General features: G+C 33.3%; 11 protein-coding genes and 1 pseudogene across 12 annotated transcripts, besides 2 other annotated features; 5 read left to right on the top strand and 7 right to left on the bottom strand.

The window, feature by feature from the left end:
- Nucleotides 1-223: 223 nt before the first annotated feature.
- Nucleotides 224-554, bottom strand: TVAGG3_0783920 (protein of unknown function, DUF4106 family; the record flags this gene model as incomplete). The annotated part of the gene is made up of 1 exon (XM_051246460.1): nt 224-554. A coding segment is annotated over one exon (331 nt), but the record flags the coding sequence as incomplete, so codon positions are not given.
- A 991-nt stretch (nt 555-1,545) lies between these two features.
- TVAGG3_0783910 (attachment subunit-related family) lies at nt 1,546-2,232 on the top strand (the record flags this gene model as incomplete). Its single annotated transcript, XM_051246459.1, has 1 exon — nt 1,546-2,232. One exon carries the CDS (start codon nt 1,546-1,548, stop codon nt 2,230-2,232), a length of 687 nt encoding a protein of 228 aa, XP_051081934.1.
- Nucleotides 2,233-3,401: 1,169 nt separating this feature from the next.
- Nucleotides 3,402-3,771: a mobile genetic element.
- Nucleotides 3,771-14,279: part of a mobile genetic element that runs on past the window's edge.
- Nucleotides 4,029-4,463, top strand: TVAGG3_0783890 (uncharacterized protein; the record flags this gene model as incomplete). The annotated part of the gene is made up of 1 exon (XM_001291666.1): nt 4,029-4,463. The coding sequence occupies one exon, from the start codon at nt 4,029-4,031 to the stop codon at nt 4,461-4,463; it is 435 nt and encodes a 144-aa protein (XP_001291667.1).
- TVAGG3_0783880 (uncharacterized protein) lies at nt 4,641-4,877 on the bottom strand (the record flags this gene model as incomplete). The annotated part of the gene is made up of 1 exon (XM_051246458.1): nt 4,641-4,877. One exon carries the CDS (start codon nt 4,875-4,877, stop codon nt 4,641-4,643), a length of 237 nt encoding a protein of 78 aa, XP_051081933.1.
- Nucleotides 4,926-5,384, bottom strand: TVAGG3_0783870 (repellent protein 1 family; the record flags this gene model as incomplete). The annotated part of the gene is made up of 1 exon (XM_051246457.1): nt 4,926-5,384. One exon carries the CDS (start codon nt 5,382-5,384, stop codon nt 4,926-4,928), a length of 459 nt encoding a protein of 152 aa, XP_051081932.1.
- On the bottom strand, nt 6,340-6,988 carry TVAGG3_0783860 (uncharacterized protein; the record flags this gene model as incomplete). Its single annotated transcript, XM_051246456.1, has 1 exon — nt 6,340-6,988. A coding segment is annotated over one exon (649 nt), but the record flags the coding sequence as incomplete, so codon positions are not given.
- Nucleotides 7,016-7,444, bottom strand: TVAGG3_0783850 (uncharacterized protein; the record flags this gene model as incomplete). Its single annotated transcript, XM_001297202.1, has 1 exon — nt 7,016-7,444. One exon carries the CDS (start codon nt 7,442-7,444, stop codon nt 7,016-7,018), a length of 429 nt encoding a protein of 142 aa, XP_001297203.1.
- Nucleotides 7,490-7,771, top strand: TVAGG3_0783840 (uncharacterized protein; the record flags this gene model as incomplete). Its single annotated transcript, XM_001297203.1, has 1 exon — nt 7,490-7,771. One exon carries the CDS (start codon nt 7,490-7,492, stop codon nt 7,769-7,771), a length of 282 nt encoding a protein of 93 aa, XP_001297204.1.
- On the top strand, nt 7,871-8,548 carry TVAGG3_0783830 (uncharacterized protein; the record flags this gene model as incomplete). Its single annotated transcript, XM_001297204.1, has 1 exon — nt 7,871-8,548. The coding sequence occupies one exon, from the start codon at nt 7,871-7,873 to the stop codon at nt 8,546-8,548; it is 678 nt and encodes a 225-aa protein (XP_001297205.1).
- On the top strand, nt 10,047-10,613 carry TVAGG3_0783820 (HNH endonuclease family; the record flags this gene model as incomplete). Its single annotated transcript, XM_051246455.1, has 1 exon — nt 10,047-10,613. The coding sequence occupies one exon, from the start codon at nt 10,047-10,049 to the stop codon at nt 10,611-10,613; it is 567 nt and encodes a 188-aa protein (XP_051081930.1).
- On the bottom strand, nt 10,682-11,257 carry TVAGG3_0783810 (organellar and viral DNA polymerase type B; the record flags this gene model as incomplete). Its single annotated transcript, XM_001285707.1, has 1 exon — nt 10,682-11,257. The coding sequence occupies one exon, from the start codon at nt 11,255-11,257 to the stop codon at nt 10,682-10,684; it is 576 nt and encodes a 191-aa protein (XP_001285708.1).
- On the bottom strand, nt 12,933-13,902 carry TVAGG3_0783800 (annotated as a pseudogene). The gene has a single exon. A coding segment is annotated over exon 1 (970 nt).

The following is a 14,279-nucleotide window of genomic DNA, read 5'->3' as shown; positions in this document are numbered from 1 at the left end:
TTTATTTCTTCATTTTCAGTACTTTATATTGAGTAGTATGGTTTTTCAAATTTATAACATCTTGTTCCATTTTTGCTACTTCTGCTGCTTTTTTCTGACACTTTTTTCGCATATTCCTCTGTACTTAGTTCTTTCAGTTGTTCTTCTTTCTTCTTTTTCTCTACGTTTAACTCATTGAGTTTCTTGTGTGTCTGTCAATATTCTAGTTTCTTTTCGTTTTCACTTATTTGTTTCTGTATGTCTATGTTTGACTTTTTGACATCTGTTATTTGATTTTTGAGTGAACTCAAATTCATTTGACTTTGAGGGTTATAAGCTGTTCCGTCTGCAGCTCCACCATAGCCTGCCATTTTCGCTAAAAGTGCCGCTCTTAAACCTCCACTCTGTGCACCAATAACTCGGTTTAAAAGCATAGGGTTGCTTGACATTTGTTGCAACATAGTGGGGTCATTCATAATTTGTTGTTGCAACTGTTGTTGTGGTGTCAGTTTTACTATTGGATGTTTCAATGCTCCCTTCCTCTTACGTATATTCTTACGTAGCTTACGTGGCATTTTAAGTGAAGTTAAAAAGCGGTTTTTGACAGATGTTTATATGACACTTTTTGTTCAGCACAAAAAACTACTCGGTCAAAGTGTTGTCAGTTTTGTAAAATAACCGTCCTATCTCATTCTATAAGGGGAAAAGGCTTCTCAAAGTATACTTCCTTGGAACGCCTGTAACTTTTCCTGTAGCGACGATAGACCCTTACTTGTCCGGACAAAGTTATACTATTTTGAGTGCTCTACAAAAAAAGTCAACGGCGACGACTCTCAAAAACCGTTGTGTAAAAAGTTTTACCGTTGGACAAAAAAGTATATATAGAAAACAAAAAACGTTTATAGTTCATTCAATATTTGAGATGGAACGGTTTGCCAACGGTAACTATTAAATAAAATAAAAAAATAGAGGGGGTTACCGTTGACGAAAACGGTTTATTTTAAACTTTTCTATGAGTAGTCCGAAAAAAACAGTTCATTTTTCATAATGGAAGGAAGAACAAGTGTCGCAAACAATTCTTCGACTACCTCTGCAGTTAAAGTTCCTACAACTTATGTCTCACCATTCTCAAAACCCTTACGACCTCCTATAATACCAAAGCAACTTCCTCATACAATTCAAGACAAATTGTTGGACAATATGCATTTGCACAAAGAAACAGCTCAGCCAACAGGTCAGGCAACAACAACTATCGGAACAGAAGCATTTTCAGAAGAAGTTCATACCAATCAGACTCCAATCGAACATACAGAAACACAACCACCCGAAAATACAGAAACACATCCAATCGAACATTCTGCAATGACCACTAGGTCGCAAACACGATATCTCGCCTTTAGCAAACAATTTAAGTCTCAAATTCAAGACACACAAGATAGCGACACTCCTCTTTCAGAGAAAGTTCGTAGAAAATACGCAAAGAAAAGGTTAGAATTGTTAGATAAGTTAAATGAACAGTGGGGTTCAGAAGACAATCGAGATTATAACGAGATGTTTCAAGCTGTCATGGATGCCATTCAGCCTCTTGAAAACGAAATCAAAGACCCTGGCGTACTTGTTGACATGTTTGCTTCATATTTACCCGTTACTGCCAATCTCATAGCGTTGCAAGCTATTGACCAGTTCATTCACTTGTTTCCAAAGAACTTGCAGAAGCATTTACAAGAAGTTAAAATTGCTGAATTTGTCCGTTTATATCCAAATTCATACAATTATTTGGAAGAATTGAATGAACATGGTGAAAGGTCATTCTATTTATATTTCTACACAAAAGACAACCAGTCAAAACGACTATACTGCATTGAACCTATGCCTCAATTCTTAGACAATTTCCACGTTATAACAACTGTTGCTTTAGATATTCCTGCCAGAGTTCCATATGGAGGAACAGTAACTATCTCAAGCTTTCCCAAGGGCTATAAAGGAAAGCCTCTCACAATTGCAAAATTCACACACAGCAGTTGCCAATTTGTTCAAGATGTCGAGTTCCATTTCCTCAACAATACGACTTTCATCATAGAGACTCCTCAAGAAGGTATATACAAAGTTTTCATCGCAGGATTTGTTGCTCCCAATGGCGAAGAAATCCTCACCTCAGAGAGCGAAGAAGAAGAAGTCGAAGAAATCCTCACCTCAGAGAGCGAAGAAGAAGAAAATTTCCAAGACATTCAAGATTCAGAATATACCGAATAAAAAAAAACAATTTAAGACTAAAAATTTAATTTTATTATAATATTTTTATTTTTTTCATCTGGTCTTTGTATCATTCCTCCTCTAGTTTCTCCGGGGCTAGAGGGCACGAAGTGCCTGGAAGCCCCATCTACCTGACCTATATTCATAAAGATTTTCCAAAAATATGATACCGCAAAATTAAAAAAGTGACGTCTTGAGTGGAGTCAAAGGTCGAAATTGCTAGCTAAATGTTTTTTTAGCGAAATTGCGTATTGTACGTTTTTTTCGCAAAACGAAACCCTTAAATAAAATTAATCGTTAAATAAAAATATTTGATATTAGAATTTTATTGGAAAAATAAAAAACTTAATATTTTAAAGAAATACTTAAATACTTGAATGTTTTAACTTTTACATTATCATATAGACTCTCAAATTATTAGCCATTTTGGCTGAGAACTATGGTCTGCGAGGTACATAGATAGAATCAGTACCTCGCAGACTATAGTTCTCTATATGGCGCCGAAAATTTTTGGTGAAATGTCGTCGCATTTCACCAAAAATTTTTCGGCGCCATAGGAAGAATTGGAGGGTGTGAGATACTATTACATGCTATAGTACTCACACCCTCCAACTCCCAATCAAAATCGCATAAAATTTGCTACTTATCTTCAGATTACCTCCCATTATAAAATATATCATTGCTATCTCATCGTACTATATTTCCACCCTATTGTATTTAAAAATATAAAATTTTTTGATAATATATTTTTATATCTTGAATTTTCAAACAATATATTCACAGATAATATAATGGGAAATCTATCTCAACCTAGCCTTAAAGTACCAAACTCCTGCTTGCATTCTCACTCACAAATATTAAACATCCATCTCCAAAAAACTAAATTCTTCACAATTTTTTTAAAATTGAGAACATAAAAAACGTATGCATTCAATAATTTAAGATACTAACAAATATTAAAAACTTCAAAATATCAGATATTAACGTTTTTCAATTAAAAAAAATATCATTTTGCTTTTCAATTCGAACATAAATCTTAAATATTTTTAATTAATATCTGATTTACAGCATTATTATCCATTTATAAATCTGACAAATAAATGACAAAACCATTAGAAATAGTGTCACTTTTTGTCAAAAATGAAGTCACGCTGTTTTTCATGCACAACAAAAAAAAGACCGATGAGAGCTTCGTTCGAAATATAGAGGGAACTGAGAATGCGCAACCATTCTCAGGGAATATTGGATGCTATTCCCGTTCCCTCTGTATGGAAAATTGAGGTTTTCAAAGGGAGTTAAAATAATATCAAATTTATACTAATTTACTTCAAAATACAAAAGTATTTGACAGCTAAAATTAGTTACTTTAGCAAGCCTATCAATACCCTTTTACGATTATTGCTACTTTTTCGAAATAAAATAAATTTATTATCAAAAACCTTTTTTTTCTTAGTAAAAATAAACGAAATTTTTTACCTTATGAACTTTTGATGGAAATATGCAAATTTAAAATAATAAAGAAAGCCGCGAGCGAAGCGAGTTAGTATCCCTAAGTTGTGTACTGTGGCACTGCGCGCCTCCGTACACCACTTAGCGGTTTTGACACTTTACGAAACTGGTAACGTATATTTTACAACACAAACACAAACACCAACTTAACCTTAAATATTTACAAAACTATCTGACACATAAACGACTTCACTAACGAACTCACTAACGAATTCACTACCGTCCTCACTAAATAAAAAATAACCTTATTTTTATTTTTTTTAAATTTTTTATTTCATTACAAAGACATGTCCGACTACATTTACTATGACTCTTTCCCAGAACGTTTCCGTGAACTATTCAAAACTCAAGTAAAACTGAGAAACATGCATTTTAACAAAGACAGACCCATTGACGATGAAAGAAACCCTGAATATATTACAATCCCTTATGACGCAAAGTTCATTGCATACATTCCTTATGGTCGCAGAGGAACGAAAACTATTTCAACAAAGAACAAAAATTATTTCTGGAGCGATGAAGAAAATTGCCTTATCTACATAAATGCATACTTAAATAAAGCTACATATTGTACAAAAGAAGGTTGGACTGGATTTGAGCTCTACATATACGACGACGATGGAAACAGACGCTGTGTATACCCATACGATAATATGTACCATTGTTTTCATCAAGCATTAAACGAATACATAGTCAGTAAGGGTCTCATTCCTGTTGAGTAGATATGTTATATTTTTGTTCTGTCATTTATATAAAAATAAACTTAAAAATAAATGATATCACCACCCTCACACGTATGAAAACATAGCACAAAAATAAATTTAGGTGAAGTGGTGAGATCTCACCTCTTTTTTCACCTCTTTTTTCACCTCTTTTTTCACCCTGTTGAATTCATTGCTTTATAACCCTCTTCCTTTCTCCAACTCTTCTAACTTCTTCTTAAGTTCAGCAATGTTGTCCTCATGAAGTTTAATCTTCCTTAATATACTTTCTCTATCTAATGGTTGCTTTATCTTTCTAAACTGAACTCTACCATCCTTCATAGTATGAATGTAAAAACCTTCTGGAATAGTTCCTGATTTAATGTATTCTACCAAAAACTTTTGTTTCATTGCTTCAGTGACTTTAGTCGTCATTTCAATCAAATAAAAATTTTAATATTAAATAAAAATAACGTTATTTTTTCAGTAAGGAAACGCAGGAGTTTTACGATTTATTTGAGGAGTAGGTTCTGGTTTAAATGTTGGAGTCGGTTTAGGAGTTGACTTTTGAACAGGAGTTTGTACTTCCATAGGTTCAGGAGTCATTGAAGGTTTTGCTTGTGAAGGCGTTGGTTTTGGCGAAGGTGTCGGAGTTTGTTTAACTTCAGCTACTTCAGTATTATTTACAACATTTGCTTTATTTCTTTTCAACATCATTACTGCTCCTGCTGTAACTAGCAAACCTAGTGGGAGACCATATCTTATATAAGGACTTGACCAAATGCTATTTTTGACAGGAGCTGGTGGAACACCTAACCTTGGTGAGACTGCTCTTTGCCATTGTGCAGCTCGTAAGAAATATTCAATAGGTGCTCCATAATCGTTTGGTAAAGTTTGTTTCACAGATGGTGAAGGTTCACGAGAGCTTGATGAAGAACTCATTTATAAGCTTTAAAAATAAACGTTCATCCTTTATTCCTCACTGTCGTCAGTTGCTAAGTTATAGTCGTCAAGTCTTATTATCGGTATGCCTGACTGTCTTACTTGTATTGCAAAGCAACAATCCCTCATAAATCCAATAAGTGGCTTTGGTACGTTTTCAGTTGCTAGTTCAATAGGTCCTTTAACAGACAATTTGTATGTTATTGGAGCAGTAGATGTTTGACCTTGCTGGAAGCAAAAGTCCACTTCAGTTGGAAAACCACATAAGAAATGTGTGTTGTCATAGCTATCCCATTTATGTTCCACACTACCATCATCCACCAATGACCTCATAACATCTTCATTAAATCCTATCATATCATTGTTTGTATTGCAAGCGTTCGCAACCATTTCATAAAATACAGGTCCATATGATTTTTCAGGTTCTGCAGGCATATTTCCATAAGCTCCCATGGAAAGCTGAAGATATTTAAACTTAGGGTTCTCAAAATTAACATAATAGTTGCCTTTCTTTCTAAATAGTGCCCAAATACTTTTAACATTAATAGGCGTATAAGCTGCTGTAAATGTTGCACTTGAACTATCTGTATTCTTTGAGAATGAACCGTCCATAGGAATCCAATCCATAACTTTAACAGGAAAACATAAAGCCTCGTTGTATAATGTTCTACAAGTTCTGTATAAATGTTAGGGTCTAAAGAGAATGACTTTGGATGAATGAAACATTCATTAAAATCCATCTTTGTTCGAAATAGTTGCTGGTTTACAGTTGTAATAGTAACTGTTCCACTAGCTTCTACTGCCTTCGTTATCATAGTGAATGGTTCATTCCATGGAACAAATTTATTTGTCGGTGGATTTGAATCTGAAGCAAATGCAACTTTAAGAGTTGGATTGAAAGCAATGATATCATTTACAGATATAGATGTGCATTGTAAGGCGTCGCTACTGAACTTTACTTTAAGCTGAATGTTTCCTGCAAAAGCTGGAATAAATCGAATAGCTTCTAATGGAAGGAATCTTCTAACAGGAATTCTTAAACGAAGCTTAAAATCAAATGATTTTCCTGCTGTAATTGGACCACTAACAATTTGTCCTGTTCTGCATGTTCCCGAATGACTCCATACATCTTCATGTCGAGTCTTTGAGAAAACATCTACTTTCTTTATTTGTTCGGTAGTTTGTGAGTTTGAAGTTATATATGCTTCTTCTCTTGCGTTGTCTTGAGAATATACGATACGACCATTTGCAAGGATTTGATATCCAGCAACTGCATAGAAAGCGTCATCGAAACCAATCCAAAATCCTGGTGGGTTTGTTTTATTGGAACCTGAACCAATTTCTTTATCTACAATAAATTGACCTTCCATTTTATACGTAATGAATGTATTGTAAAGGTCCAACATATTTTCACCAGGAGGTGAGAGATTGAATGTTACCCATGTGTTATCTTTAGCAGTTCCAGGTTGTGATGGAATCTTTGCGTCAGAATATTTTCTATTAGTGTCACCAATTTGAACTGCATTGTCTATGATATCGAAATATGAGCGAATCTGATGAATATGCTCTGCTGGAGTAAATTCGTTTAACTGTTCGTTCTGCATGTCTTTGATTCGGATAAAAATATCTATTTACTTCATTATTCTCACTCTTCTTCTTGGCATTCGTGGTGGAAGTTGTTTCTTGACATTTTCAATGAACTGTACATTCTCTTTTGTCTCAACTTCTTTCACTGGTGGGTCAGGGTTCTTTGACTCGGTTTGTTTTTCAATGAAATTCACGAACTTTGCAATAAGCTCTTGGTTCGTTATTGAAAGAACATCTGGCTTCTTTTCTTCTTGTTCTTTTGGTGGCTCAGTTTGAACAGAAGGTTTTATATGGGCTTCACCCTCGGTGCCATGCACCTTAATGTTGTCGCTCTCTGCATTCGCTAATGGAACCTTTCTTTTTCTTACATATATTTTACCATCTTTACTCTGACTTACATAATAGAAAGGATGTTGTATTCCTCTTGCGTCATTTAATATAATAGACTCTCGCTCTGATTTTGACAAGCTCATTTTACATCGGTTAAAGTTTTAATTTTGTTTTTTATCTGCAGTCAAATGACTCAGACAAACCCTACGGACAAGACCCAAGGGGTCATAGATTTTGAAGCATTGAAGAAAGAAATTCGCGAGCAAATTTTATCCGAACTGAAGGAACAAAAACAAGAACAAAAGCCAGAGAGACCAAAGAGAAAACTTAGTGAAAAACAACTTGCTGCATTAGCTGCTGGAAGACAGAAGAACCCACGTTTGCTGGCGAAAAAAGCTAGAGAAGAAGCTGAAGCAAAAGCTAAAGAAGCTGAAGCAAAAGCCAAAGAAGCTGAAGTGAAGAAAGAGTAAATGGTTTATTTTTATTGGAACTAAATGTATAGACAAATACCTTTATCTGTTGCGTTCAGTAGTGAAAACCCTGACGTCAAAATAAAGGGGAACAGAGTAATGTTTAAGTTTCCAACAGACTGGATTGTGAACATAAATGAAGAGAAGTACATTGGCATAACATCTATGTATATAACACGTGCTTTCAGAAAGGTTGACTTTATACTTCAAGTCGAGATAGAAAATGACGAACAGTCTTTAAGCGCCCAAAACATTCACATATACAAATACTTTAAAGACGATACAACTTTACAAGAATGTATGATTTCATTTAATGAAATGTTCGAGAAAAAGTTTAACATTGAAGTACAAACTTTACAGCCTTTACGTGAGTTTCTTGCACAACTGAAAGAAGAAGGTAGTCAGCCACAACTTATAGACTTTCATTATGAATTTAATGAAAATGAAGATGGAACACATGACTGTCAGTTTGTTGTATTCTCACCATTCAATGAAGTCGCTAAAGAGAAAGAAAATCCATTACGTATAAGATTTCAAATCTCTGAACCAAGTGATGATTTCAAGAATGTTTTCAATTATGATGCAATGCTTCCGAGGAAAAATGAATTTTCAAAGATTGTAACACCTGGCATTTGGGATAGAAAGCAAGCTATTCTTTTCTCTAATATAGCCAAAGGCGTTGAAAATGAGTTCATTGGTCATACAAGAAATTCACCACTGACAAATCCTAAATATTACAAGCTTACTGGGAAAAAACCAGAATTTTCGAAAAAGTGACACCAACTATTAAAGTTATTTTATTACTAGATTTATTTACAAATTATAAGATACTATCATTAACCGAATATATTTTTAATATAAATAAAAAACTTTTTTTATACAAAAAATTACAATCAATCGATAAATATTATAAAACATTTATTCCAAAAAGATTAAGTAATAGGTGGGATCCTGCATATAATATAATTTTATGTCATAAAGTTTACAAATTTTAGATGGACCACAGTGAGAATGTGAGTGGTTAATTTAAAGGTGGTCTGATAAAGATATCGAAGCTTACTCAACACAGCATGAAGCAGTTTCTAATACACAATCTTACTAGTGGTGTTTCGGTCGCCAGCGCTCTCATAGGGGTGCTGATTTCAAAAACCACTACTTCAAATTATTCAACAATACTCAATGCAGCATGAAGCAGCTACTACTGCTGTATCTTACTGGTAGTGTTTTGGTCGTTGGCTCTTGCACAGTCTCTCAGATTTTCAAAATTTTTTTTTCAACACTATCTTGTTTCGCTCTCAGAAAGCTATCCTACAAAGACATCGAAGCTTACTCAACACAGCATGAAGCAGTTTCTAATACACAATCTTACTAGTGGTGTTTCGGTCGCCAGCGCTCTCATAGGGGTGCACCGAAATTCAATTGTTAATGATATCAATTCACAAATTGGAATCGAAGATCAGTATGAAATTTAAAATATAAATAAATTTTAATTATATTATTTTTAATTTTTTTAAATAAATATACATATATAAATACATACATATATACATATATACATATATACATATATACATATATACATATATACATATATAAATATATACATATATAAATATATACATATATAAATATATACATATATAAATATACATATATAAATATACATATATAAATATACATATATAAATATACATATATAAATATACATATATAAATATACATATATAAATATACATATATAAATATACATATATAAATATACATATATAAATATACATATATAAATATACATATATAAATATACATACATAAATATACATATATAAATATACATATATAAATATACATATATAAATATACATATATAAATATACATATATAAATATACATATATAAATATACATATATAAATATATTTATATATATAAATATATAAATAACAAAATACAATCAAAAAATAGTGTTTGGAAATTTAAGGTTAAGTGTCACTTTTTCGTAAATTCTACCACACTCCCAAAGGCGTTGAAAATGAGTTCATTGGTCATACAAGAAATTCACCACTGACAAATCCTAAATATTACAAGCTTACTGGCTTCAATCGTGAGTTTTGGATAGACATGTACTCCACTCATGACCATAAAGCACCTGTTTTGCTACCTCCAGATGGGAAAGATTGTTTATACATTGAAGCACAACTCTTAAACTCTACCATCGCAGTTTTATAAAATCTACGCTAGCTTTATTTTTTCTGAAAATTTTTATTTGAGTGAAAGGCATGGAAGGTGAAGGACATTGGCAAACACTCGAACATGACAATGACTATGAAATCTTTTCAGAGTACCCATATCCAATTAGGCGCATAAGTAACAAAAGAGTTGTAAGTGAGTTTGACAACGGTGATGGTTATATTTGTGTTTATTTAAACAAACATAAACTCTTTAAACATAAAATTGTTGCAAATCAATTTATACCGAATCCTGAAGGACTTCGAGAAGTAGACCATATAAACAGAGACAGAGGAGACTTTCATATCTCAAACTTAAGGTGGGTGTCGAGAAGACAAAACATGAGAAATATTTCTGGTTCGAATGGCTATTGGTTTGACATTGTAGACACTCTTCCTGAAGATGCTGTTGAAATTATACAATACTCTAAATTTACTCTAGAAAATTACTACTATGTCCCAAGTGAAGATGTCTTTTACTATTTCATGGGAACTCAATACAGACGAATGAATGTCTTAAGACAGTATAGCAAAGATTATATAAACATTACAGATGTAGAAGGAAGAAGAACAAAGCTGTCTATTGCAAAGTTTAAGAGAGACAATGGTTATACATAAATGACAAAAATATATGACCTCATTATTTTTATCATGAATGGTCTCACTGCTGACAAAAATAAATGACCTCAGAACTTAAGCTTTCTTATGAATGAAGTCTTAGTCTGAATAGAAAAGTTAAACTTTTCAGCAAAGCAAGGACTAGAAGACTTACATAAGTCAAATCCAATCTCTTGACCATCATGAAGTGCTTTGTAAAGTTTCATTAAACTGAACTCAGAGTCTTTGTCATATGTTCCAACAGGTATGTGAATGTTCTTATCTTCATTGTAATAGCATTGTATAGCTTCAGGAAACATTTCATTAGCTGTTAAAGCAAGAACGTCTTGTTTTACACCTTTACAACGTGCATGGAATGCAACTTCATTTAAATCATTCGTGAGTAAGTCTATGTAAGTCTTCTTTCCACAAAATATTGACTTGTATGCTAAACTTTGTTTATCTTTTGTGATTTCTGCAAAGTCAGAATGAAATTGACCTAATGTTTTACCAATAAGTTCTCTACCGTATCTCTTCTTAAATTCTTGAGCTAAACGTGGTATGTCTTCATTGAAAATATGCATGCTATCACAGTCCTGGTAAAATATTTGAAGACCCATGTCTTCAATCGTGCAAAACACTTCATTCATTATTCTCTTCGACATTGATAGAATATTTACACCAAGTGGGCAAAAGTTAAAGTGTCTGCAAATGCTTTTCGTTAGTTTGAAAATAGTTTTATCGGAACCATCCAAACCTTCGAACTTCACTATATGGTTGTAATTTCTTATAGCATATCTTATAGCATCTTTGTCATCTACTATGGTTATTTTTGACTCAATAGGAGATAAAATGGTTTTGCCATAAATGCTGTTCAGAATGAGTTTTATAATTTCTTGTAATGGGTTTTCTTCTTTCTTATACTTTAACCTTAACTCAAACAATTTCTTAACTTCATCTCTTATTCTAATATCTCTGTTTCCATCGTAATAGTATCCTTGCAACACTTCACATTTGACACCTTGATATTTTATGAGGTCTTGTAATGTTATATGGTCAACATACATTAAACAGCAAGTGTTTGAACTTCTGGGAACGTTAAGTTCTGGATTTAGTTCAGGGTCACAAACTATTAAAGGAAAGTGTCTGGGTATACCAATCTTTGTTATCTTAATGAGAACAAAGAAGCCGGACATAAACTTTTCACCAATGGGTTCCTTTTGGTCGTCATCGAATAAATGTCTCATGAGATACTCTGTGCTTAACATCTCATCCTTCAATACTTTTGGAATTCCTTCTAAAGTATAAAGTCTTGCTATAGCGGATGGATATAATGAAACAGCGTCGAAGTCAGCAATGAGTTTCTTTTTGCTCTTTTGTTTAATGTTATCTGACAACATACATCTTCCACCTTGAATGCATCTCGAAATAAATTCTCTTGGTTTATTTGAGAGGTCATAAAGATTTCCATTCGGGAAGTATACTCTGTTCTCAAACAATTTGTTAGCAATAGAACAAATACTAACGTAGTCATAAACGTTTAAATCAAACTCTTTCAATAAGTCATTGCGGAACTTTACAAAACCTTCTCTTAAAATTCTTACATCTTGTTTGCAGTAAAACGTGCTATATTTTTCTAAGTCGAAGTGGTTCTCATCTATTCTGCAACCTTTGATGGAATCTATGTTCTTCATGAACGTTTCAATATCTTTTACAAACTTACATGCTTCAGAAATGACACCAGTTCTGTTGTCATTTGCTAACAAAGTACTGCTGTAGTAGTTGTATGGAAATACTTCTTTCGGTCCTGTTTGTAAGTTAAACATAGCAGGAAATAGTTTAAGCTTCTTATTTATAACACTGTAAGAGTCTTTTATAATAATTGCCCGTCCTTTATATAAACCAGTTATTTGCATTGTTCGTGAACCTTTAATGATGGGAGTTCCTTTCACTTCTGTCATGTGTCTTAAGATGAAGTTTATATCATAACTGAGGTTATGGAAATATATTAAACTCTTGTCAGGAAGTCGCTCCAAAAATTCTGTTGCACAGTTTTGACCCCATATGCTTTCACTCACTGAACCATCTTCACTGTCATAACAGATGTTAAAAGCTTTATGAAAGCCATCGGTACTACACTCAAAGTCAGCAAAGAAAACGTGCTCAGGAATGAACTTGCACTTATTTTTATTTACTTCTTTTGACTCGGCTTTCTTCTTCAGTTGTACACAATACTTTGGAGCATATGTCAAATCTTTAAATGGTGCAAGGTTCTGTTTATATAAGTCAGTCGTATATGTGAAAAGTTCTCCATAAGAAATAGGTTCGAAATATTTGCACTCCCACAATGTTTTCATAACATCCCATAACGGTGTTGTTCTATCATAACGAACTACATATTTGTTTCTCTCTCTTTGTATAAATCTTCATCTGTTTCTCAATGTTCATTCCACCACACTCCTTCAAGATTTCTATATAGTTGCGAATGAAATATGTTGTCATTGGAAGTCTTTCATTTAGCATGTAGTGGTCTTCAACAAGAAGTAAGTCAATAGTTCGAAGTTTTACATTCTTTTGGTATGTATCTCTTTATTTCATTATGTCTTGAGTCATTGAAGTAACCAATGGTAACATTAAATGCTATACCTGTTGCGTCAGAAATTTCTTGTACTTTACTTTGAGGAAAGTCTCTAACACGAATGACTTCTCTCATGTGGTCAATAGTTTCTTCATTTACTCCAGCCTGAATGCAAGCATAAACGAAACAATTGTCCTCTGTCATAAGTGCTGCAGTTCTTTTGTTCAGTTCATTGAAGATTTGGTAGCGCTCAAGATTTATAGGTAACGTGCAAAGATACTTCCAGAACTGACCGCTTCTCTTCTTATAAAACTTCTTTTCACCAAGGATTTCATTCCAGAAGTCATCTATATCTTGTTTATCTCCTGTTTGTTTAAGTCTGTTCAATAATCTTTTCTGTCTTTCTGTCAGTGTGCTTTCATCTCTATATGGTCGCTTCTGTGGCTTTCCTTTCTTAACATCTGACATCGTTAAGCCTTCATATTCTGTTAAATCATACATCTTTATTTCAGTAAGATTCTTTATGTTTGTCAAGAAGAAGTCATAGTGCATTTCAACAATACCTGCAGCATTTGCTTCTATCTCTGATATAAAGTTCTCCTTCAAGAGCTGATGTAGTAATGTTCCAATATTATTGAGGTTTAACGTAGAACATTCATACTTTCCACCAAGTTTATAACATACCATCCATCTTTGTTGGGAGTTTATTTTAATCTTCTCTAAGAGTCTCATGAAAACCTTACCGAAATGTTTGTGTAAGTAGTCTCTGTTTGGTTCATCTAAAGCTTCGATGTTAAAGTCAATGAGTCTATTGCCTGTCTTCACATTCCTCTTCCTATTCTCTTCATCTTTCTTTAACCATCTCTCACCTTCTTTTGGTTTGTCGTCAATGGAACGAATGACATTATTAGCTTTGCGAACTTGTTCTATAGCACTTTTAAACATCTCTCTTCTCTGTTGTTTCAGTGTGTGTCTCTCTTTCGTGTTTCACCAACGTTTGAGTTCGTAAGTTCAAACATCTCTTGACGAACATCATGCGAAAGAGCTTTACGAGTATGACCAACGTTCGCATTTGTTATGTCAAACATTTCTCTTCTTACTTCATGAGG

Source organism: Trichomonas vaginalis, chromosome VI (genome assembly GCF_026262505.1).
Source record: "Trichomonas vaginalis G3 chromosome VI, whole genome shotgun sequence".
NCBI lineage: Eukaryota > Parabasalia > Trichomonadida > Trichomonadidae > Trichomonas > Trichomonas vaginalis.
Note: the sequence above shows the minus strand (reverse complement) of the source record. Positions and strands in the feature narration are given on the sequence as shown.